We start from the raw sequence: 24,881 nt of genomic DNA, 5'->3' as shown, positions 1-24,881 counted from the left end.
GCCGTGCATGTCAAGCAGACGGGGACAGCTTCGCAATGCCGGTACCGCCTTTTTGGAGAGTAGGGGCTGAGGGAACATTCAATGAAGGTTTGCGGTTAGTGCGAAGGTCATTTTTTGCGCTCAGTACGAAGGTCACATGTCATTTTCTTTAGCACAGCATACAAGCGTGCGTGTTTCCGTGTTTTTCTCTTTGCCATTTTTTAACACAAACGTATGGTGTACGCACCATCTGGCTACTATTAATTGTTTTTCTAATTATCCATTTGTCTAACAAGTTTCACCGACATCCGTGAAACGGGACTTCCGGGGCAGTAACTCATTTTCTTTTGTGTGTATCTGCGAGTTTGCGTGCGTTCGCGCCCCTCGAACCACATCCTTTAAATGTACCAATTATGTAAAAATCCAGATGTCGTTCTTAATTACTAACTGAGCTACAAAGACTGCAAAAACCGAGGACCTCGCTACGCATGTCGCTTCTCATAATCAGGAACGAAGGGCTCGTTGAATGAACATATCAAGGAAAGCCGACAGTCAAGATCTCTAAGGTAAGCATAGGGGAGATCTCTCGTCTATGGTACCTTTGGATCGAATAGGTTAAGAGCTGAGCCTCTTGATCCTAATTAAAAGGTAAGTTCCCTCCCATTCCGCTTCCGCTGTACTCTATGTGAATGGATTGCCTGAGTTAAACAGCTGTCACTAGGATATCGCCCTAAGGGTTCAAAGAGGTTAGCCTGCAAGACACAAATTTCATGACAATAAATTTTATTCAGTTCAACGTACTTCTAATGGCATTCTTAAAACGACAAAAACTGATGCTCAAAGAATACCTTTTTAGACGCAGATGCGGCGGCCCATCATGGCACCATTTGCAGGGACGTTGTGGTAATGTTCGCGGTGAAGGTACTGCGGTACACAAACATCCCGACGCTGCTGCCAAAAAGAAACTACAGTAGACTCTCATTAAGACGAACTAGGCTATGACGAATTTCACGGTTAAGGAGAACAGCGCATGTACAACACAAAAAAAAAAGTCTGCTTAAGATGAATCTCTGATAAAAACAAATTTTTACGGTCCCGTCGAGCCAACGGGAGCGTATACGATACAAACTCCTTACACAACTCTCTAACGTGATACTGCTCAGACACATTTCTACAATTACCCATTGCCGTCTGATATCCAAATTATCAGCCCTTTGCCTGGACTTGCTGATGGCTTCGTAACTTCATCATGTAGCGTCAGCAGTTCATTGTTGTTAACAATTTTTCTTTTTTTTTACCCTTTCGAACGTGAGTCTTGGTGTGCCGCAAAGCAGCGTTTTAAGTCCTCTACTCTTTCTAGTACAGATCAACGACTTGGAAACAAATTTAACATCAAGCATGCAGCTATTTGCTGATGGCTGCATGATTTCCCGCAGAATTATTACTTCTGACGATCATCTGGCCCTTCAAAACGATCTTGATGTCATTTTCAACTGGTGTGACACCTGGCTCGTGACCCGGAATTGAAATTAATGTAAGCTCATGACTTATAGCCGTTAACAGATTAACTTTAATTGTGCGCACACTTTAACAGATAACTTACTAGTGTGGATCGTCGTCCAAATATTTGGGCGTCATTTTCATTCTCAATTTGTCTTGGTCGGACCACATATCTAGCATATGCGCGAAAGCATCCCGTTCACTTGGTAATTTACGACGAAACTTGCGTGATTCCCGTGTACTGTTCGCAAGCTTGCTTTTCTAACATTCGTTCTCTCATAGCTGGAATTTGGTTCTTCTATATGGTTTCCACATCAAAACTATCGAATTGGAATGATCCAATCGATCCAAAATCGAGCTGCTCGTTTCATATTTAGTAATTATAGCCGTACCTCAAGCATTCCGCCAATTAAACGGGAATACTCATTGCAATATTTGCACAAACGTCACTCTACAGCCCTCTTATGCCTATTTTATGAGTATGTTTACCCCTCAACCTCATCCCCGTTTAATCTTCGACACTCATTTACCACGTCACGTAGACTGTACAACCAGTTCAGCTTTTTACGCATTTATGGTTCCACACACGCTTTCAATTAATCTGTCCCCCCCCCCCCCCCCCCCCCCCCCACGTGACATATGCCTCTGGAATGACCTCCCCAATGACATTGCATATGTTACATGACATGAAACTTTTCGACGCCTCGTGTCTGATTATTATGCAGGGTATTCTTTCACTGAACATCACCTGTTATGTCCTTGCGCTTTTCGTAATCTGTTTCCGGTGTTTGGTTATATATGTTATCTTTGAAGTGCACCTGTGGGCTTAGTGTGTCATTTATGACTTTGTTTACTTTTGATTATATACCGACATACATGCAGCAGTTGTACTACCGTGTTTTGTTAACTTGATATGATCTTCCTCGACTTGCGCATTTTCTTCTTCGTTGACGTTGTATATACCCTGTTTTGCCTCCTTATGGCACATTGTGGTACTTTTGGCATTTTTGCTTTTGCTGTTTCGTTCTCACTTCAGTTTCGAATGGTGGGCTCCCCCTTACAATTAATTAATTAATTAATTAAAGAACGTACAACGTGAGACAACGTGTGTCACACAGTTTGATGTTCCGCACACAAAAATTTGCTTAGAGTTGTTGTTGTTGTTGTTTTTCTCATTTCTCGCTTGCACCTCGAGCTCCGATTCCCGGCAGTATTATACTAGCTACCACCCTCATGTACGTAATTCACATTGGAGTGGTAGGTCAACTTGTACATGGCTTGCGTAGCTAAAATAAACAGATAGGAGCATATATTCTATGTACGCAAGACCATTGTATGCAATAAATATATGCCCCACGAACTTCGAAAAAAAAACGTATTTCTGTTATTCACGATAAGCGAACGAGTTTTCAGTGGCGTCATAAAATTAGCAAAGGCTTTTTAGGGTGCCACTTAATGCTCCGTGAACTTTGGGAAGGCTTCGCGCGCAGGAAATGCATATTACCATGTATGACATGAGAGCGCTTTAGAACACGACGTATGTAAGTGACCGAATGGTGGCGTGTTTCTGAATCCACTGGGGAAAAAAAGCTACCTTTACTGGATGTCACAGCATCAGCTGACGCACAGTATGCAGAATAGTCGTTAAATACAAGAGCATACACAAGTGTGTAATTTATGCGAGCTCTTCACCTGACGTCAAGAGGGGGTAAGCTGCACTTTGTGACCTTATAGCAAAGACATACAGCTACAATACTATTATTCAAGGCATTTTACAGTGGTTGACTATTCGTAATTCTTAATGGGTGGTCAATGAAACGTTATATAAGCATTCAATAGAACACTTTCAGTCACTGCCTGCCTTTATTTATGCATTCAGTAGTCATCGGCATAGAACGTGGCGGCCTATAGAGCGAATCACTCAAAACAGCTAACCGGCGCACGCCTACCCCTTCCCGTTTTTTTTTTTTTTTTTCTTTCTTTTCAGTCAAAACGGCAGCGTTCGATCTGCGCGGAACAGCGTGGAGAGAATGACGTCGTCGGGGTCACTTCCTGAGCCCGGAGCCGTGTGCTTCCCATAAACAACAGCCCGAGGCGGCAGCAAACGGCCGACGGGGCAACAGACGCCTGGACTGTTTCCAGGCGCTCCCCCACCCAGTTGGGCGCGCCCAGCCCGCGCCACAGGTTCTCCCGCACCTCTGTGCAGCGGGGCCCAGAAACCACGCGGGCCCTGGGCTGTGCGCAGCTTCAAGAGCGAAGGACGGTGCGAATTCGCTGTCGCTTTTCATCCCCTTGTGAGCACATCGATTGGTCTAAAATCATTCTCCCGAAAACACCTATAGATGGTTAATGAACTAAAGTTCTGCGCTGTTGACTTGCGCGGCTAAACGGCTAAACCTTACATAACACTGACTGGACGTGCGCAACGTTAAGGCAGCACGCGGCGAAGAATCTCGCAGGGCAAAAGAACAGGGTTGAACGTAAACGAACACAGCGCCTTGGAACACCATACGGCTGTCTGCTACAAGTACGCAATTCGGTCCTTCGTCTTTTTCTGTTACAAAATGCCTCAAGCACACAACTAAGCAGACCCGTTATTCGAAGGCGTGGGTTTAATCCCCACTCTGGACGCGTGCTTTCGGCATTTTATTCCTAACGCAAAAATAATAAGAATAATAAAGGTTAACTTCACTAATCATAGTACTAATTAAAAAAGAAGGGTCAAAACTATTTCCCCTGTGATTTATTTCCTTGGCGCTCTGAACTGTTAGTACGTAGAAAAGCAAAAGATTGTCTCTCTAGCACGTGTTGGGCTGCTCTAGGTAGTGTCATGGCTCTGAACGTGCAGTCGGTGTTTTTTCAAGCTTGCTCCTCAACAACCTCCTGTACTGTCTGAGCTTTCATGCGTGCAGAATCCCTGTGGCAACCGATTCAATGTGACACCAGAGATGCTGCACTTAACCAAACTCGCCAAACGCCACGCGGAAGTAGCTATCGACAGCCCTTTGGATGAGACCGCCTGTACGTTATTATGATCAGCACCTATAAGTTATTCCGAGGCACGGCACGATCCTGCGTGGGCTCATCCGAATCTGCACCGAGCTCTGATCGATGCGCGTTGCTAAGATAGCCGCCGGGGCGTGGTAAACGATCAGACCGCGATGGGGGCCAGTCGGTGGTATATTTCATTTTTTTTTATTATTATTATTTTCGTTCTTCTTCACTCTTGCGACATCTGCTCTAGGCAAATGTCCCACCCCTCTTCCCTATCTGATACCGATTACACCATAAACAATCTGTGGCTAGTGCTGGACTGCGCGAGTATATACCCAGTAGCGCGTCTCTGCCTAAATACGCTCTGCATCTCAAATGAAAGCCGACCACGACGCTTTAGTTGGTTCCTGTTGTGTTACATAGTGTTGCATACCAACTATTTGTTTCTTTCTTTTCGCGTCCTCTCTTCCTTTTTTTTTCCGTTTTTAAAGCTTCCTCCAACCTAGCTAGCCGATGATTACTGCGGGGTTATTTTTCTTTAATGATTACACTTGGTATCTAAAGGGTGGAGCGGTAGCAACAAAAAAAAAAAAACAGCCTTAAATACACGAAGGACTGCAGCGGCATGGTAAGCATCGGGAAGGAGACGAGGAAGAACAATTTTTGCCACGTCATAATAGACAAAAAAACTTCCTGTCGTTCCTCTGCCTTGCTTCTTTGATAATCTGCCTTTTTGATAAAATCGATCGGCGAACCTCACCGCGGCTCATAATGTACTACGGGCGAAAGCTTTAATCCGGCCTGTATACCTAACACCAACCGCTCTTACAGCTCCGGTTCAAACTATAAAGTTGCACCTAAGACTTCAAAGTATAAACTACAAAGTATAAAGACTTCAAAGACTTATTCAAAGTGCAAAGAATTGCACTGAATTCCCCTCACGTCATCATGACATTGCAATAATAATAAGAAAAAACAACTAGCCCGGCATGCACGCTTCCGCCTTTATCCTTCGTCCATGCTGTGCTCAATATCCAGCGCACATTTCGCTACACATGTTGCTCTGTCGCACGATAATATATGTTTAGAAATTTCCAGAGCGGGGGTCACACTTTCGGCAACAGTATTAAACGCTGCTGCCAGACCGCGGCAGTGGGAGGGGACGCACCGGCATTGTTCATATCGCGCAGCGATCAGGTGCTGCGGCGACGGCAGGTAATGGACGAATCCGTCGAGGTTCTTAATAAGGTGATACCCGTGTTTTATGGTGCACAAAGGGAGTGACTCACTTCTTCCCCGTGAAGGCAGGCAGGCATGCACCCGGGGCACGCGCCAGCACACTCGGGAGTGGCGGCTCGTGTCGACTCGGCGCCGCTTCGTAAGGGCGCTTGAGAAAGCGACAAGCGTGGAAGATGAATGGGCGAGCGCTTCTCACTCGCCGCTCGACCCACCCCGGCCGCCATTCATGGCAAGTCGGGCCGCCGTTCTCCGCCGCCGCTGCTGCGACCCTCGTTAGCTGCCCTTACGCAACGCTTCACTTGTTTGCCCTTGTAATGACTGCACTGCCGAGCGCTTACAGCGGGCGCATAAAGCGGTAGTTCAATATCTTTGAGTGGCCCGTGCTAAACACCAACGACAGCCAACCCCCCACGCTGCACCGAAGGCTCTTCAGTATTCATCGTGGGAAAGGGATGCTGCTGTGTGCCTGCTTCCGGGCCGTCATCGGTCTCTTTCCGCGGCTTCTCCTTCCCATCGGCGTCTACCCTCTCCCTTCCCCATTTCGCTTATATTAAGTTGCCTGTAAGGTGTAAGGAAACGCATACTTCCACCGCCACATTTTACGTCACTTAACACAGAAGTGACAATGAAATATGACAACAAAGTTCAGCCGGAAGACATGAGTGCGATGAAATTTGAAACACGGCTTCCCGCAACAGTGTCTTGTGGCAAATGAATGATTACAAGCATTTACAGGCAACCTGCAGGAATGGGCCGGAAAGCAAGAATAGGTATATCGATCTCTGAGGAGGAGGAGGAGGAATAAACGTTTATTCAGCTGTAGCGTCTTTCTTTTTTTTTTTCGAAATGAGTCAAATCCACAAACCGAAACTAAGTCAGATAAACCTGCAGAAGGAAGGCAAGTTGGGCTAGTTGGTTCATAGTGACCATATCGAACAGGCAGCGCAAAAAAGGATGGGACATAAAGAGACTTAACGACGACACAGCACTGAACTCTCAACTTCGGCGCTGTGTCGTCGTTGATTCTTCTTTTGTCCCGTCCTTTTTTGCGCTGCCTGTTCGATATGGTCAGATAAAACTGCAGTGACAAGAAAAGCTAGGCAACTTTTCTCTAGAAAAGAGGCGGAGAGAAAATAGGTGAGATAACGCCCTGCAAACGTGTACGCAGATCGTATTTCGTATCGAAAATGAGCCAGATCCTGCTGTGGCACGGATCAAAATGAGCGAAATCCATTTGCCCAATGCGAGTTTGCTTTTGGGATGACTGTTCGAGCTGTTTCGTGGGTGCTTTCAGAACGTTTTCTTCCGTGAGCTGAATTATGATGAATTCGTACGGCAATTAAGAGACGGGCGAAAGATCTGTACACAGACGTCGACGACCAAGTGATTAGAAGAAGAAGTGAACGAAATGAAACTGGGAGATGTGAAGCAATAATTTCATCTCGTCTCCCCGTCCCTGTGGAGTAAATCTGGTCATATTTAGTTCTTTACTTCCGTATTTACCATTTTAGTAGTTAACTAAATAGACGCCGCTTACAAGCCCTCGCATAATCCTCCACCTCTGTGGGTGGATTGATTGATTGATTGTAGGGTTTAAGCGCCGCCGCAACGCAGGCGATGAGGCGCGCCGTAGTGGAGGGCTCCGGATTAATTTCGACCACCTGGGGATCTTGAACGTGCGCCGAAATCTCGTACACACGGGCGTTTTTGCTTTTCGCCTCCATCAGAAAACGACCACCGCGGCCTGGAATCGAACCCGCGACCTCGTGCTCAGCAGCGCAACGCCTTAGCCACTGAGCCATCGCGGCGGGTCCACCTCTGTGGCTACGAGCAAGAAGAAGATATGAGCAGCCTTCTTGTGAAGCGTTTTGAAAATTTATTCAAGACAATGAAGGGCTTGCTTCGTGAGTGTGTTCAGGCGTGCCCAAGAAAATGATCCCGAGGAAAAATTCGAAGACAGCTGCTTGTGCTGCCAAGAACACTCACCTACTCTTCGTGTTTAGCTCTGCTGTTCTTAAAGCCCTGTTGCATACGCTTAATGCCTTTTCCGCCAAAACTCCATCGCACCATTCTTGAAAGTCAATGTTCTCATAAGAATGCCGCATCAACTTGAATGTCTCAATTCAATACGAGCCATATCCAAAAATATCATCCTAATATTGCGCAAAATCCCCGCATAATTTTTAATTACTTGTGTCCATAAATTTCCACCAGCTGACATGTTATCTTACGATAGCTTTGACAACGCTGCACTTATGCCCGCTAACAAACTTTCGCTTTTTTCTCAAATTCACATTGGGTGGATTTGACTCATTTCGAAAAAAAAACAAAGCTCCTCATTTGTAGATCACTGATGGTGTCGATTTTCCAAGCAACACCTACAAAGTATTAGCGCACCCCGCAATAGTCACGTACAGTCAAACAATATTATCCTATTTGCGGCAGTCACTAAATCACCGCATCTGCGCTGGGCCTTGAATAAAAATTTTAATCCGATTCCTGGGGTGCCGTTAATCTATTATTCCAGCTTCAGCAGGGATAGAGCGGCCTAACTCGAGAAAAGGCAAGCCTCTACTGACCTAAATCGCCATCTCCGATTAGTTCGTAGCCAACCATCTTTGCTCGGCGAAATTGGCTGGTACGCGCTAAAAAGCGGTCTCTGCAAAGCAGGTTGAGGAGAGCCTGACAAAGCCCCCAAGGAACATCCTAGACTGAAGGCATGGGGACGTGCCACCTATCTATCCCTTTCCTGTAATCCCTCCCCCCCCCCCTTCTTGGGCTACGAGACCCCTCACTGAATAAAGATAATCAATTATCAATTATTTGGATTTGTTCGTTTCAAGAATAAGACCTAAAAGATTAAAAGTGTACATTTTTTTAAAGATTGTTTTCATTGCCAGGTTGTCGAATACATGTTATTTGGACGACCAATGGTAATCTGTCCAGTTTCGGAGGAAAAGAAGTTTGCTGACATTCTCCGGCAGCTGGGACTTCCTTTGATAGTTGACAATCATCCCGACCGTGCGGGAAAACGCTCGCATGGCGTTGAAGTCACCGGGACACAGAGCAGTGTGTTTACAACGGCTGTGAATTCAGCAAGGAAGGAGAACTGCACCCGCCACCACTCGAAACGATCCGGATCGTCACCAGGTGCTTCTGTTATAAAACGGCATACCAGCACATAAAATAGTATGTTGTCTCTTCACTTTCCGTCGCAAACGCGTACTTTCGCTTTTTGTCAGGAGTAATTGAATAGGTGCGGCTCGTGGCGTACTGGCTATTAGGAAAGCCTCTTCCAGAAATGTTCTCGGCGACCTCTGCCAACGCACGCGAAGCACTCGAACCGCGAATCAAAGTCTGTATGGAATCCCTTAATATGCGACCACGCAAGAAGCCTCGGCTGAATCTACCGATGTGGTCTTGGAATGATGGATGAAGACGGGGTCACATTCATTCCTCATCCTAATTCATTTCTTAGCAGCTTCAAGGCAGGCACAGTCAAGTAAAGAACAAGTTCAGAACGAGTTTCAAATTTGTCTCGATAAGCTGAGTGAGATCAACCACGGATTTCAGCGTATCCCGAAACTGCTACAACAGATCCCAATAAACATGCAAGATGCATGGACTGCATGTTTTGGTGCCATTTGCGTACTCCCTTGTGCGGCGCAAGCACTCCTTAACCTCAATAAGACTTTTCATCACTTCGTATGTGCTGTTCCAAGGGGTAGGGACGCCCTCCTATAGGCATAGTGAGGTCATTTGTATGCTTTGAAAGAGCCGCCTGGTGACTTGAGCTCTGCTTAAATCCCATACAATGCGTTCTACACAAGTAACGCCGAGTACCTACTGTACACACAACTGTACACCTCTGTAAGTTGGCTTTCCCCACTCCAGAGAGATGTTGCGGGCATTGTCTGTGCGCACAGCTACCGCCTGTATCGATTCCCTATTCTATGGCAGTCTCCCAAACATCAGTGGCACATCGATAAACTGCGTGCCACTCCGGCGTGTGTCCCACCTGGAGTGTTGTCAATGGCAGCACGTGCAGTCGTCGTTTACCCAATGAGCTTTCATACCGCGGTAGGCATCCTTGGTGATGAAGTCCAGAAATCGCTGTAGCGCCGTTATCCGCTCACTGCTATTACCCAAAGCAATTAAAATTCTCCGCCTCCGTAGTGCTCACGCGCCCCCTGCTTGAAACTGCGCCAGCGGGAGTTCTGTTCTTTTAAAGACGATAGTCTTTCTTGGGCTACTTGAACGGGAAAATTTTGGTCTGCCTGTCTGTCTGTGTGTGTCTGTCTGTCTCTCTGTCTGTATGTCTGTATGTCACTCTATTCAGCCAGCCGGCCAAAGTGAAATATAAACTGCGCAATAGTCTTATATACCCACAGTCAAATCTCAACGTTTAAGTCCGGGGTTAATGTTCATACCTGTCAACTTGTTGAACAAGAACAAGACATTACGCAAATATAAGGCCGAAAATCAATACATGAGTGATATTTGCAGTGTTCCTTTACTTAAAAATTTATATATGCTTCGTTTTTGCGATAGCAAATGAATAACTACATCAACTGCAAAAAACCGTCGCCTGCGGTTGCCCGCGCTACCTGGCGGCATTTAAAAAATCAAACGGCAACAACAACGAAAGGTTCCACTAGATAGGTTCCACGTTCCGCTTGGAACGCACTTGAAGTAAAGAAATGTGGTCCTATAGACGTTGAAGTAGGGCGCCTCGATTCAAGCGCTTCCCCGCCGTACGACAGCGCTCGCATAGAGGCACCCGGCCTGGAGCAGTAGAACGCGGTAAATTTAAATGAACTTGAGCAAACCTCAAGCGTGTTTATCTTGGAAGGAGTGCGGCGGGAGACGAACAGCATTAGAGGTGAGCGGGAAAGCGAAGGGAGGCATTTACTTGACACATGTCGATGAAAGACTTTCGTCTTTCGTCGACATTTGCAACGAAAGGAGCAGATACGCGGCCATTTTTTTTTTTTGTGATTGCTTTTCCTCCCGCACGTGCCGGCGTTGCACTGCCACTTTTTTCGCTTACTATCGCAACGAGCATACCGAACTAAACGAACGCGGGTGCTGCCGGTTAATTACATACATTTTTTTTGTCTAAACAAGAGGGGAGGGGGGGTGCATGACAAGCGCCAGCGTTTCACGAGTTTCGAATGGTTATGACTATTTAAACCGATTGGTTTTCGAAGCCTCTGCGGGACGCCCTACGACGGAACGCCGGGCTCTACTTGGGTCCATTATCTCGCGGCACCGCCTGATTCCGGCAGTCGTTTGACATCGACCGTTATAGCGAGCTACGACGACAAGGCGAGCCGCTAAAGTGCTCTGCGCTTAAAAACAAACCACTTCCTGCCCTTAGCTGCTCGCAGTGCACAATGCGAAGTACTCCCTTCGGCAGGGAGCGCTACGACGACAAATCCTTCAAGAGTGACCCCGACGATCTAAACAAAAGCAAGGCGATAGGTTAAGCAGGTCGCCGTGGGAGGTAGCGGCAAGTTAAGACGTGGAAGGAACGTGAAGAAAAAAAAAAAGAAGGCCGAGTCATATGCAGGATTGAATACGGCGAGGTCGGTTGCAGTAGCTGTGGTGACGACACCCAATAACCGATTTAAAAAACTAGCAGTGGATTAGCTCGGCTATGCCAGGATATACGTAGCGTGAGCGAAGGTTCAGCTGGTTATTCTTAGCTTACCTCGTTGTCTAGGATTAGCTTGATTGTCATGCTTACTGCTGCTTCAATGACACACACACGGTATGCGCATTACGTGACACATGTATATTTATCAAGCGGCCCGCCGCAGCGTCACCAATCGCCCCAGAGCTAAGCTGGTTCCACAGGCGCACGCCAGTGTTGCCGCGACGCACGAGCCATCGGTTCCACACCCGGCCACACCTCGCATGATCATCAAGTGGACCGGGCCGCCACGTGGGGAACGGAGGTCGGCGAAGACGCTGGGCGCGTGGGGTGTGTGAGAGACGCCGGGCAGCGAGCAACGTTCTGTGCGCCGTGTGACGTCACTGCTCCTCGCACATGCGCAACACGGCTCTCCAGGAGCCACGCGAAACTGCTCAACCTCGGCCAGTGTAGCTCACGCTACAAAAATGATTCGCTATTAAGCACCAATCGCCCACCCCACGTCTTTACGGAAGCAGCAAGGAAAAACAGATTCCAGATAAATATACGAACAAAGCTTTCAACCTGTCGTTGAATTTTCCCTGATACTGCAAATTATACCTCAGAGGGATTCCTTAATTCACATTTACATTTTATACCGAAGGGGTGCGTTTGAAATTGTACAGTGCGCCAGTGTAGAGCAATTGCGTTCTTTCAACCTAAAAAAGACGGCCGTGGTATCTTCCTACTTTATTTGGTTTTTATCCCTTTGTCCGTTTGGTCACTCCCTGGCTAGCTCTCTCGCGAACTGCTTCCTTGGGCTGGGAAGTGCGAGAGCTTTAATTCGACTGCTTGCGCCAAAGCATTTTCGCGCCCAGAAGCGAAAGTGCTACCGTGCTCGCATCAACGCCCTTTCACTCCCCCGTGTCCTCCCGCGCAAGCCACGCTAAGCAGGGAAGCTACCCTTCAGGCCGCGCAGCGCCGCTCGAATAGGCTTTGCAGTGAAGAGTGCGTCACGGTGTCGACTGAGACGGGGATCGGGGCTCCCCTGCTCCGGTCACGTGCGATGCGGGTCGACCCCACGTGCAACCACTCCACATCGCCACACGCGGTAAATGCGCCGTGAGGGACGCGCTTCTCGAAGCCCTGCAGAGGAAGACCGTGGCCTCGGAGAAGCCCTCGGTAGCGTACCTCGGCTGCTGAAACAAACGCCTGCACGCATGCAGTTAACCTGTCGTGTGAGCAGATTAAACCATGTGCTGTAGCGAAGGTTGCTGTAGCTGAAATTAACTAGACTGATTTAACTGAGATATACGATCGACGCAGCACTCTACAATGTAATGAAGTGGCGAAGTTTTGCTGTGCATCTAGCCCACAGAATGGCACATGTCTTAGTGTCATGCTGTAGGCTAGAGGCGCACATTTTAGGGGAGAAGCCCCTTAGGGGTACCGGCTGTTGGCATCTCCTATTGTCGTCGTCTCATGTCGTCCCGGTAAATCATGTTGTCAAACGATGGTCAAAAGCAAGCGTATAATGGATAAAACCGGTTCAAAATAAACTAACATGATTTCAACTAATTTAAACTACAGGAATAATCTGAATTTAATTGCAGTAATAACATAAATTTGTTAAATTCCGCCTCAAAATTGGCTTCTAGCGCCAGGTTTTCACCTGTGAAACATACTTCTTCGCATGCTGCGACGTGTGACACGGAGGCAACTTACGGCCAGTCTGTCTCTCATTTAATTGCTTAAATCCGATTCAACGCAAGAGAGGGCGCCACTGCCTTAGAAAGCGCGTGATTGCTCCTTCCAGCGGCGCTTCTTTGGCGTCCAATCAGTGCGCGCCGTGTGGAAAGTGAAACACTTACAATCTTTGAATACGCTTATACACTGGCCCTCCTCGATTATCAGTCCCAGATCGTCCGCGGACTGCCCGAGACGCGATCCGGCGCTCGATTTTCCCCTGTATTCCTATGAGGCTCCCGGTCCGAACGCTCGGACTGCCCGCGGACCATCCAGGACTGGTAAATCGAGGAGGCCCACTGCATGCTTTGCCCCTCCCCAGGTTTCACTTAGTGGAGATGTCCTGGGATTTCTTAGTGCACATTTTCGGGCACTTAAAATGTGCTATGCACCAAAATTGTACCATATGATAGCACATTTTAGTGCCGCCTTCTAGGGTACCTAGGGTGTCCTTTAACCAATACTTCACAACGCAACAGCGAAACCTCAGCCAGAAGCTCGTTGAGTTTCTGGCCCACTGAGCATAACGCATGCCATCCCTGAGTGGCCTCAAAGACCTGCTGGAAATGAGTAGCAATCACATTAGGTAAAACATAAAACGAAAGTAGTGAGATGCACAAGAGTTCACTAGTTAGTGGCGAGCGTATTATTGAAGAAACGACACCCTGGGGATCAATATTCCCTCCGTACGTATCATTATGTGATATTAATATGCGATAGTTTCTACTGCTGGAGAACAGGCAAATGCTTCTCTTCCGTTTCTCCTCGCTCTGTAGCATACCGAGGCTTCTTTGTCGTACATAGTGGGCCCTAAATCCCCCTAGCCAGTAGTGTGTGCTGCTTGCATACGCCTGCAAGCTACAGAGACCAGGCCGATTCGTGCGGCTTCATTGCATTCTAATCACCACCGTTTGCGTCATTCCCTCCAGCCTTATTGCAAACATACGGGTAAGTTGTCGCTTGGTGCAGTCAACCTTTGGAAGAGAACTCACGGCAAGTGGCAGCGAAGAATAGCATCGGGTCCCGACAACCCCGGAGGCAGCCCTCTGCGGCGTGCCATAAACGCAGCACACGCAGCGTCGGCTCATCACCGGCCGTGCACGTCTTCTTCCCGCGATGCCATAGTGCGGGGGCCAAGCGGCGGCCCGCAGCGCCCGCCCGTGCCCCCGGCGGCCTCTTTAGGCCAGGCCCTAAATCCGATTCAGCTCTGGGAGCAACAGCGTAATCCGTTTTCCCAGCAGAAACGCCGAGGACTGGCGGCGGGTCTGTCTCCCCGAGGCTGTTTAGACAAATCGGGCTCTCGTCGGGGCCTCTTGACTGCGCGCAGTGCTTTCTGCGCTTACGCTGCGTGAGTTCCGCAGTGAGCGCTAGGCAAACAGAGAGCAACCGCGCTGCGTCCCCGTGTAAAGGGTGCCTTTTCATCACTCCGAGCGCAACGCGAGTGACCTAATACGCCGACTTCCGCACGGCTGTGGTGTACATTTCGCTTTCTTTTAGTCCGTTATCACTGCATCGCTTGGCCAACTGATGCGCGGCCCCAACAAGCTAAGCCAATAATTAAGCTATGATTTAGGAGGAATCAAAAAAAAATGTCCAGTGGTCGATTTTTAACAATGCCTGATCACGTCATTCCTCCCTCGCAAACTTGAGGCTAGGCTCGATGGCCCTGCCCTTCTCCGGCTTTAGGAAAATGCAACACGGCGTTTCTCGCATGCCCCTTGTGCACCATGCCAACTGTGCTTTGCGTTCTAGCCGTCTCAGTCGTAACGTTTGATCGCTTCAGAAGCGGCACTTGCTTCCCGTCGCTCCCTTAGTTTCCCACCATAATAAGCATTTCGTCATCGTCATTACTTTTCCATCCTATTTTGCGCCTACTCGGCGCTGCACTCGGTTCACGCTCTATTTTACGCTGGGACGCCGAGACGGGTAGAATAGAGGGGAAGAGGCAACGAGTATAGCTGTCGCTTTCCGAGCTACAGGCCGGCAGCTACGCGAAAGCAGCGCCACCGCTGCTGGCTCGGCTTGACACGTTTCCGCATGCGCCATGACGTTTTCTATTCTTCTGGTGCCTCTGTCCGCGCATCGACGATTGAAATTTTTGCCGGCATGGTCCACCTATTGCTTACGCAATAAAAAAAATGGCGCAGCCTGGACTAATGGTGCACGGCTCGAGAAACAGCGCAGCTGGGGGACTATCTAGCTTCTTCCGGTTTCGATAAGTTTTGCTAGGTTTTGCTAAGCTTTAGTAAGTTTTGTATGGTTTTGCGATGTTCTTGCTAGACTAGGCTAAGTGTTGGGGGATGAGGCCAAGTTTAGCCGGATTTTGCAAAGCCATTCCGGACTGTCCTTCCCACTTAGAGCGGAACCCAGGGGGGAAAGGCTAGGTCGACCCCATGCTCCGCAGTTTCTCCAGCCTTGACCACTAGAGCAAGCTGCGCCAATTTATTCATTTTTGCGTTTTAGCAGTCCAAGAAAGACTATCACCTTTAAAATGGTACAGTCAGGGGTGCGAATACGCATATGCACCTTGTGCTCACACTCGAGCTGGCGCGAAAGCCGGCTTCACTGTTATAATACCCTATCTGCGGTGGTGCACCCTCTACAGGCGACGCAGTTCTTTTTCTTCGTATTTTTGTAGCTAACGCTGCCCGGCCAGCTCCACTGTTAAAAGACTAGCAGCGCATCCGTTTTCTCAAGCCAAAAACTATCAAAGTATGGTTCAGCATTCCCATATTTAGAACGAAAATTCTAGCGAAACGGCACGACAATGTTGCGGAAACAGCCATTAACGGGCTCTAAAATACATTTTTGATATACGGTACGAACTACTTACGGCGTTGTCGGCTTTGGATAGCCCATTTTCGTTACGTCAAATCGCATATTCTGAAATAGGGCAGCACCCAGCTCGAGGATTTTTGAACTCGTATCGCAAAGCATCGTCTCTGGACATTTTCTTTCCTCGGGGGGCTTTATCTTCAGACGGCTGCCGTTGAACCTAAGCCGCCACCTCGAAAAAAAAATGTTTGCTAGAGACCTTCCCTGAACAAAGAATAAGGGCAGCTTGAAAAAAAAAACAACAGACAATCAGTGTGTCGTACACGATTTCAGTTATCGTCCTTCCTTGCAAACCAAGTCGCACGCGTGGCCCTTTGCGTCTGTGCCTTTTATTTTTCTTGAGAAGCCGCTCTGCATTATGCGTGAAAGAAAGGCCGATGCGTTACGAGCAAGGTGGGCCTCTGCCGAAGCCTTCTCTGGTGGCGGGAAGTCGGCGGCACGTGCTGTCTGCCGCGAGCCTCTCGTCCGACCTGGCGTTCTGTCGGAGCGGGAAAAAGATAATCCGGCGGGGGTAAACCTAGGGGCAATTATGGAACAGCCGGCTTACACGCGGACGCTGCTGCTGTCGCTGCCGGACTACGGAGGAGCGGCTGGGCACTGAAGGAAAAAAGATGGCCGCCTCGTAATCCAGCAGCCGCTTATGTCGCTGACCGTTGCAGCCTCGGAACAAGCGCAGGGCTGGAAGCCTTGGTTATGGCGAGAAATGAGCAGCCCCGGCGGACGGGCCAGCTCTGACAAGTGGATCAGTGCGAGGCCAGGCGGCGGCGAAACAAAGGATTTGGCCCTCCGAGGCGCAACGGAACGGGGCTTGTTTCCCCGACAGGCCCAGCTATGCGCGCGCGCTTTTGAAACCTGTAGCCACCTGAACTGATAGGTTCTTCCAGTGAGCGTATCCGTGCCTTAGTTCGACTGAATTCGGCAATAGCGTGTTCAAAATTGATTGATTTGATCTTGATTACGAGGTTTAGTATACGGACGCTACACGGGCGATGAGGTGCGCCGTAGTGGAGGGCTCCGGATTAATTTTGACCCCCTGGGAATCTTTAACATGCGCCTAAATCTCCAATACACGGGCGTTTTCGCGTTTCGCCTTCAGCAGAAAAGCGGCCGCCGAGGCCAGGAATCGAACCCACGTCCTTGGGCTCAGCATTTTCCAAACTCCTTGGACACTTGCGATGCAACTGACGAGAGCCTCTCGTCAAAGTAACTATCATTGATGCACGTATAAATAAGCACTTAGGTGCAGTCTAGGTGGAGCGTGCAAGGTAGCGATACCTGCCCGTTTTGGCTGTGTCCTCAGCGTATGTACATATTTCAGTCTCATTTGAAAGCTGTGCACCGGTAAGAGAACTTCCAGATTATTTCATTGGAGCTAGCGGTCCTTGTTATAGGCGGAAAGCTAGTGTGGCAGCTCCACTGTAATAGCAGTACACTGTGTACACTGCTTAAGAAAACATCGAAGGCGAGTAAAGAAGAAACATACAGGAAGCGATGAAGAAACTAAGTTCCGCCTAAAGACGTGCACCAGAAGCCTTGTCGACATATGACAACGCTTTACTGCATTGTCATACAAAGGCAAATATTACCGCTTCGACGGTGGTGCAGTATATAGGCTGACCCGTGGAAAAGCGAGCCCTGCAGGGGTCGGCCGGGGCGAGCGCGCTCCCCATAAGGGATAGGCGCATCCGCGTGGCGCGCCGACACGCCGTGTCGACTAATAACAACCGGCGGCTCCCGCGGCGGGCGCAGCCCCACGGGGCCGGGGCCAGACAGGACCACGCCGGAGGCCTAAACGGTTCACGCCTAAAACGAAACCCGTGTTAGCGGACGCCGGCAAAAGAAAAGATCAACAAACAGCGTCGCGAAAAGGGAAAGCGATCCCATTTAGTGTGTATACCTCCTTAACCTCCAACCCCTGTCGTTTCTATGTGCGCCGCAGATGGAAGGCCAGCCGCCGCTTAACGTCGGGCCCGGACGCCGCCGAAGGCGCGGCGGCCCAAAAAGAAAAAGCGGCGCTCCCTGCGCCGCAGGCCGCGCGCTGCGGCGTCCGGCTTTCGGCCGGCTTCGCTGTGGGAAACGAATGAAAAGGAAGAGGCCGCGGACGACGACGCTTGCCCGATACACGGCGGCCGCCAAATCGCGCACAACCGATCGCCGCTTGGTTGGAACGGATCAGCCCAGATGAGCCGCCTAAGCCGCATTGCTGGCTGTGTACGAGTTTGTCCCTCTTTCTCTCTTTTCCTCTTCATCTCCTGCTTTGTTTTTATGATTGAGGCTCGCGAGTGCGTTCCCGGCTCAGTCAATTCATCGATGTGAGAACGCATTTGTGCCTCAAGCGCCATTGTCCTGGTGTTACCTCTAACAAGTTCGAACGGTTAGACAAACAGAAACACCGAATGCAGGACCGTCAAGTCTCGCAGCACAAGCACTAGCTTTCTTGGAGGACAGAGCGTCATGCTTATTACGCAGGTCGAAGTTTCTGTGAACAAAAGCATTAATTTTTGATTCGGGGAGCCCGGGGAGAACGATACTGTATTTCAAAGCGCATGACTAAGCTGACAGAGAAGATTGATTGATTGACTGTAGGGTTTAACGCACCGACGCAACGCAGGCGATGAGGCGCACCGTAGTGGAGGGCTCCGGATTAATTTGGACTACCTGGGGATCTTTTACGCACGCCGAAATCTCGTACACACGGGCGTTCTTGCTTTTCGCCTCCACCAGAAAAGCGGCCGCCGCGGCCGGGAATCGAACCCGCGACCTCGTCCTCAGCAGCGCAACGCAACAGGGAAGACGGCTGCTTTGGTCACTTCCCGGCGACATCCGTTGCCGCACCATAGAATTGCACTCAGCGCACAGGTTAGAGTAGAGAGACATCGCCACCACGTAAAATCATTCATGAGACAGACAACTCCAGCCCGATCCGAAAGGAGGTGCAACAAAGAATCGGCCAGCCACATATATAAATGTACATAGACACGAAGGAGCCCCCGAGTGTGCGTGCCGTTAAAACCGAGTAGGACTGATGAGGGCGCGCTGCCAGACGTGCTCAGGGGCCGTGTGTAAAGCTGGCCGGCAGGAGCGCGTCGGGCAGCTGTGAATGCGACACGGGTCCATGGCTCACGAGTCGGCCGGCCGCCGCCGGTCCGGCGGGAAAAGGCGGTGAGCGCTGTGCCTCATAAAAGCGGAGTACATTCCCGTGTCCGTCTTGTCAATCGGACTATTGCTCCAGACCATCGCTAAGCAGGGAGGAGCAGTTCGCATGAGGCTATACACGGAGCACCGGGCGCCCTAAACGCCGACGCGCGTTTTGTGTGCCTCCAGGACGGGTTCCCATACCGCGCTTCTTTTTGCTCATGGTCTGCGCGTCTTTCACGCGAATCGCAGATGCCATCAAAGGCAACGAGGATTCGCTTGTGCCGGTTCTCTGCCTTTTTTTCTCTCCCTCGCCTTTCTCACTTTTTGCGGAGTACAAGAGTTTTATAACACCATGGGTCGAGTATACTTCTGCTGCGTAAACACAAATCCCGAGGTGGCTGTAGACGAGGCGACTAAATCGCCTTTGCTCGCGGCTGCATATTTTCCAAAATGTCTAGCTTTAAACACCTCTATTACAAAAAAAAAAAACGTCTATTCTGAAGGATGTTTATCATTGTTTATAAGGATTAACGCGCCGACGCTACACAGGCGATGGAGGCGCACCGTAGTGGAGGGCTCCGGATTAATTTTGGCCGCCCGGGATCTTTAACGTGCGCCGAAATCTCGAACACACAGGCGTTTTCGATTTTCGCCTCCATCAGAAAAGCGGCCGCCGCGGCCGCGAATGGCACCCGCGTCCTTGGGTTCATGAGCACAACGCCTTAATTAACCACTTGGCCACTGCGGCGGGTACATAATAAAGCCAAATAATGGGCGATAAACTTATGATGTACTCCGAGATTCCACGAATTCGGATACGGGATGTAGCTGCGTGGAGAGAAGACGCCTCACCAAGATCTTTTTTTTATTTATTTAACATCTGGGCTCTTCTAATATAACTGGCGAGCAAAGCTTCGCATGCGACTCTCATCTCCGTCGTTAACAGTGCAGCCCGATCTTATAAGCCGTGTGCCATTCTTTAATTTACGTTAGTCGTCGTTGTTCCGTGCAGTAGTACGATGACTGTGCGCGCAGTGACGAAATCGAAATAGCGAATGGCAGTTCAATGGTACTCTCCAATAAATCTATATACAGTGCTGACGACCAGTGTGGGAGCGAAATAATTCTTGTATCGCTTCTAATCAAAAGGACCAATTGCCGTTCCGCTCTAAAACAAAAAAAAAACGATTCATAACGGTTTGAACCGTAACAGTCTCCCTCAACAATGATTAATTAATTGTAAAAAATGCACTTTTCATCTTACCAAACTCCAAAACATCAAACTACCACTGCAACCAGTAGTGATAATGCAGTTCGAATTACTAGGGCACATTCGGGGATACTGGCTATATACTAAGGTGCCAAGGGCAGACAGGCTGAACACCTTAGGTGAGGATTTCATGTACTGGCGTCTTGCCTATAGTAATCACGTGACGAAATGGAAAACCATACAGTCGGCTTTCTCTTTTGCTGCGGGGCAAAAAATACTACAACGTTCAGGTTTACGCTTAAAGTTTTTGTTTCAGTATACCGTTGCCACACCCTGCCCACAACTTATTTACTGGACCACGTATTTTGGTGAAGCCCACTTTTATAATGAACAGTTTCGCGGTACCCAGTTTCAGATGTCCAATTATTTTCGTTCAACGTTTTCTTCGCCATTTCAGCGTAGTTGTACATTGCAGGCGAATATCGAAAAAAAGTGGGACTTTGACGGCGTGATCTGTGGATTGTGCCGACATGCGGAATCGTGCTTCCAGGGTGAAACGTACAGTACATTTACGGTTTTTTTTAAATTGTTTCTAATTCTCCTTACTTTTCAGCGTTTTTGTTATGTTGAACCCATTCTTCGCTTTTTATCTGTAGATGTATATCTAAACACATTGTCACATCGCCGTTTTTTTTTTTTTTTTTGCGATTTAGCAGTTTGGTTTTAACACTGCTGTCATCATAAAATGACGTACAATTGTAGCCACTAGAATTGGTATGTTTACTCACCAAACTGGAAGAGGAATTAACAAAAACGCGCACACAATTATGCGGTTTTGAGTCCGCACAGCAACCGTACATTTCACTTCTAATCAAGTAACGATTCCTTAACCTGAGTATATACACACACATAAATATGGCAACGCTTTCTTCGTTAGTACAGGTCCTCCCTTCACTCTTTGTCGTCCTCAGTTCAGAGAATACCCTCTCGACGTTTGCACTTGAAACAGGCAACCTTGGAATATTAACGCACGATAACCTAGAATGTTGCCAGTGTAGCGGTGTAGCTAACGCTACCTGAAACATTTGTTACGATACTCTCATCCAAAGTTGGTGCCGCAACTGCACCGCACGCCAGAATGTCTTGGTGAGTTGTGACCGTTTTTATTCGTCCACAAGGTCTAGCATGATGGCAACAGCATGGTGGCAGCCTCGATGCTCCCCAGTCTACCCCTGCAAGACTTTACCTAGCTGTACCATTAGCAAGAGGTACACATAGCACACAAGTGTGTTCTATAGTTCTAGCTTTCTCAAGATTGTCGCAATTCAGTTCGACTTTTAATTTAAATTTCGTGTTGATCAAACAGTTATGCGTTGCTGTGCTGTATGTAACCCATCACAACACGAAACTTCTTCGATTTTCACCTTTCACGCCACCCCTTGTCACAAATGCAAGAATGGGGCATCGAACAAATTGTAAAGTCTAAATACATACAGTAAACTTCTACAGCACATCCGGACAGCCCAGGGTAGAGGAGAAGGACCAACAAACAGCGACTGCGATACTGGTGCTCCCCCAACAGTGGGACATGCGTACCGTGGGACCGGGCTTCTCATCGCTGAAGAACAAGCACACGTGCCCCAGCGCTACCTCACCGGACCACCCACTCGCCTCAATGCAGCATGCACATTTATCTATTTGCGGGAGTGTTTGCGCTACGCAGAGCTGGCCGGGTGGATGTGATGAGCATCCTCTTCTTCCTCCTCTTACACAACTAGAATACGAACCACCCCACCTCCGTAATAAAGTTTCATTCATAAATACGATGAGCAGAACGGTACCGGTTGGCGGGAACCTCGGCGAACGTCCGCTGCGCGCGGGGAGAAAAAGGGCGCTTCGTGGCTGCAGAATCCTATAACGTGGCGCGGGGGAAGGGATAACACAGTTAGCGGCGACGTACACGCACGAGAGCTCGGGTGGGAAATGGGCTCCGCGCGAGCCACTGCGTCAGGGGTCAGGAACCCGCCAGCTTCGTCGACGGCAGGCTCGCGGCACGGGCCAACAGGCAAGGTCAGACATATGAAACTATAACGCGCCCCGCACATCGCAGAAATTTAGTGGAAGGATAGTAATCTAATGCGAGAACAGCCGTTAGGCTCTGCGCGTCCAAATGGGGCCACAGACACGCGCGGTACGCTTGCACGCACTGAGAACTAACCTTCTAGGGTCCTAGGTTGACTTGGGGTACGCCAGCAGTGCTCGCCGGGGCACTTCTTTCTTCGCGAAGAGAGCGCATCCTTGGCTGAAAGCATGAGAGCCACGCAGGGGGAAATCGATCAGCAAGGATAAACGGACAGCCCGCAGGTGCACGACGAAAAACGCAAGTGGTGGCGGAATATTAAACAAAAACGACATGATCTCAAGTCCGAACACAAGCTGCTTCGTTTTGTCCAGCCATGCCGCAGATCCCACTTAACGCGTTGCGGCACGGCTAAGGCGCTGTGCGCGGAATCCAGATAACATTAGTTGTACCCTCCTGTGCCACTTCGAAAAGAGTGGCACAGAAAATAAAGAAGAACACCAACAATAGTTGCATGCAGCGTTGGGAAAAAAATCGATATTTGATCGGCGCAGTGTCACACATTATTTTCACAATTCTAAGCATACCCCATTTCCAACATCCGCCTTTTGCGCAGCGCCCGAAAAGTATAATAATTAATCATTTGCATACAACGTGTTTCGAATGTGACTTCAAGTTCTTAGATTAAACGTCCCTGCTGCGCAAAAACACGCTGCTTAGCACTCGGAAAACACGGCAGTACAAAATTACGCATACACCTCCGGAAACATAGGCCATCACTCGCCCATCACGGGCCTCGAATAGTAAGACAGATTTCGAGAAAAACAGAAACAAGGAAAAATAAACGGACCGAGTCAGTCAGGTTAGTTAATAATATCCAAAACGCTCGACAGATGGCGCCACCAATCAACAAAGCCGCGCCTTGCCCTTTGCTCGCAGCACGGCGCTCCAATTTCAAGCAGACGCAACGAGGAGGAAGGGGCGCGGAGCTACCTCGCCCCTCTGACCGGACGGCTGGGCGCGGCACAGCACTGGCGATCGGGTTAGTGCGACTGAGCAAGCAAATCCTAGGGTGCTCGCCTCTCGGCGCGCTTCACACTGGCGCCGGGGAACCAAATATAAGCGACGGAAACTCGAGGAGGATGAGGCGAAAAGCGAACGGAAAGACCGGAAGGTTAACCAGGCGTAGAGCCCGGTTTGCTAGCCGGCACTAGGGGAGTGGGATTCGAGGGCGATGAGGGAATCGAAAAGGGTGATAGGATCGGAAACAAGCGTGCCCTCGGTCCTGGTCGTTGGAGTAAATTTGTATCGTTCAGGAGAGATTTAACTTCTCTTTCGTGAACGGCTGATCGTCCCATCCGCTAAACTGAGTGGCAAGCACAGTTCTTTCCGGGGAATACAGAAGCAGTGACAAATGACATGCTCTATTGTCTTTTCAATCCCACAGGCCTCGCAACGGCTGCTTCTGACCCTCGCGACTAGGGAGGAGCAATATTTTATAAAGGCTACTCCCATCCAGTCAATAGCGTAACGACGACAGGGATCGAGACAGGACCGAGACAACTGGTGGAGAAGACGGTAGCGCAACGCTGCTCGCACACTTTGTAGGGCGCATTTTGAATCCGTAAAGACGGACGACTTTTGAGAAGTAGTTTGAATTCAAGAGCCCCACGCATGGCTAAAATGGCCGGTTGATAGCCGTCCAGCTCGTGGCATGGGCAACACAAAATTCAACTGCGGCGAAATCCGTGAAATCTGCTGGTATGACGTCCGCACCAGGCGAGCTGGAGATGTCACTGAACCATCCGTGAATAAATGTTTCCGGTGATTACATCTTTCGTGAATTTGTTTAATAACATCGCAAGATATTTCAGGAGAGTGGTGCAAGTCAGCTTTGTTCCCTATAACAGGAACACAAGCACGGATCTCGCGAGCTGTGCCAGGCACCACAACGGGCAGTAGGAGAGGTTGGACCACGAGCGTGTACATCACCCGTATTTCAGCGCTGTGCGTTAAGACGACGGCCGAAAATGGTGATCGCCGTCGACTCCTAGGGCGCTACGCAAGGCGATGAGGTGGGAGCCTTGTGAGGAAGCCGATTTACAGGTGTTTGCCGCTTAGTAGCCACATAAATTGTTATCGAGTGACCCTGAGCAACGCAAGTAGTTTGTACGGTCGACGTGCGTCCCGGCAAAGCCAGCACTTGGATGCTCTGGGTTGCCCGAAGGTTGGTGGAGCATAGATTACAAATCAAATTATCGGGGAGCTGTTAAGCAAGTAGCCCAAGAAAACTGCACGTTTCAGCTGCAGTATTCCTCTGACCGATGCGTACCGCATCTTTACATCAAGGAATTTGAATATGTGGGCAATGGCTCACTTTCTTCTCTAGGAAAGTCAGAACACGTGTGCTCCCGGAAATGTCACTGTCGATAATAACGCCAAAGAATTTGTGGTTTCTGGTGTAAGGTATCGATTTCCCATTGATTGGTGTGGGGTGCTGGGACATGGGATTGTGCGTAAAGCGC

The 24,881-nt window shown here is 49.2% G+C and overlaps 1 protein-coding gene across 2 annotated transcripts in view; it reads right to left on the bottom strand.

Moving 5' to 3' along the window:
- Positions 1-24,881, bottom strand: part of LOC144146986 (sal-like protein 3) — a 181,887-nt gene that overhangs the window by 14,173 nt on the left and 142,833 nt on the right. The window contains exon 2 of one of the 2 annotated variants that reach the window (XM_077678985.1): positions 22,495-22,578. The exons of the other annotated variant lie outside the window; for it this stretch is intronic. Within the exon in view, the coding sequence (XP_077535111.1) occupies positions 22,495-22,578 (84 nt within the window). The remainder of the gene's footprint in view (positions 1-22,494; positions 22,579-24,881) is intronic. 2 annotated transcript variants of the gene reach the window in all.

This window comes from Haemaphysalis longicornis, unplaced genomic scaffold (assembly GCF_048455015.1).
Source record: "Haemaphysalis longicornis isolate Haplotype H1 unplaced genomic scaffold, Haemaphysalis longicornis Haplotype H1 scaffold_1, whole genome shotgun sequence".
Taxonomy (NCBI): Eukaryota; Metazoa; Arthropoda; class Arachnida; order Ixodida; family Ixodidae; genus Haemaphysalis; species Haemaphysalis longicornis.
This window is presented reverse-complemented; position numbering and strand designations above follow the sequence as displayed.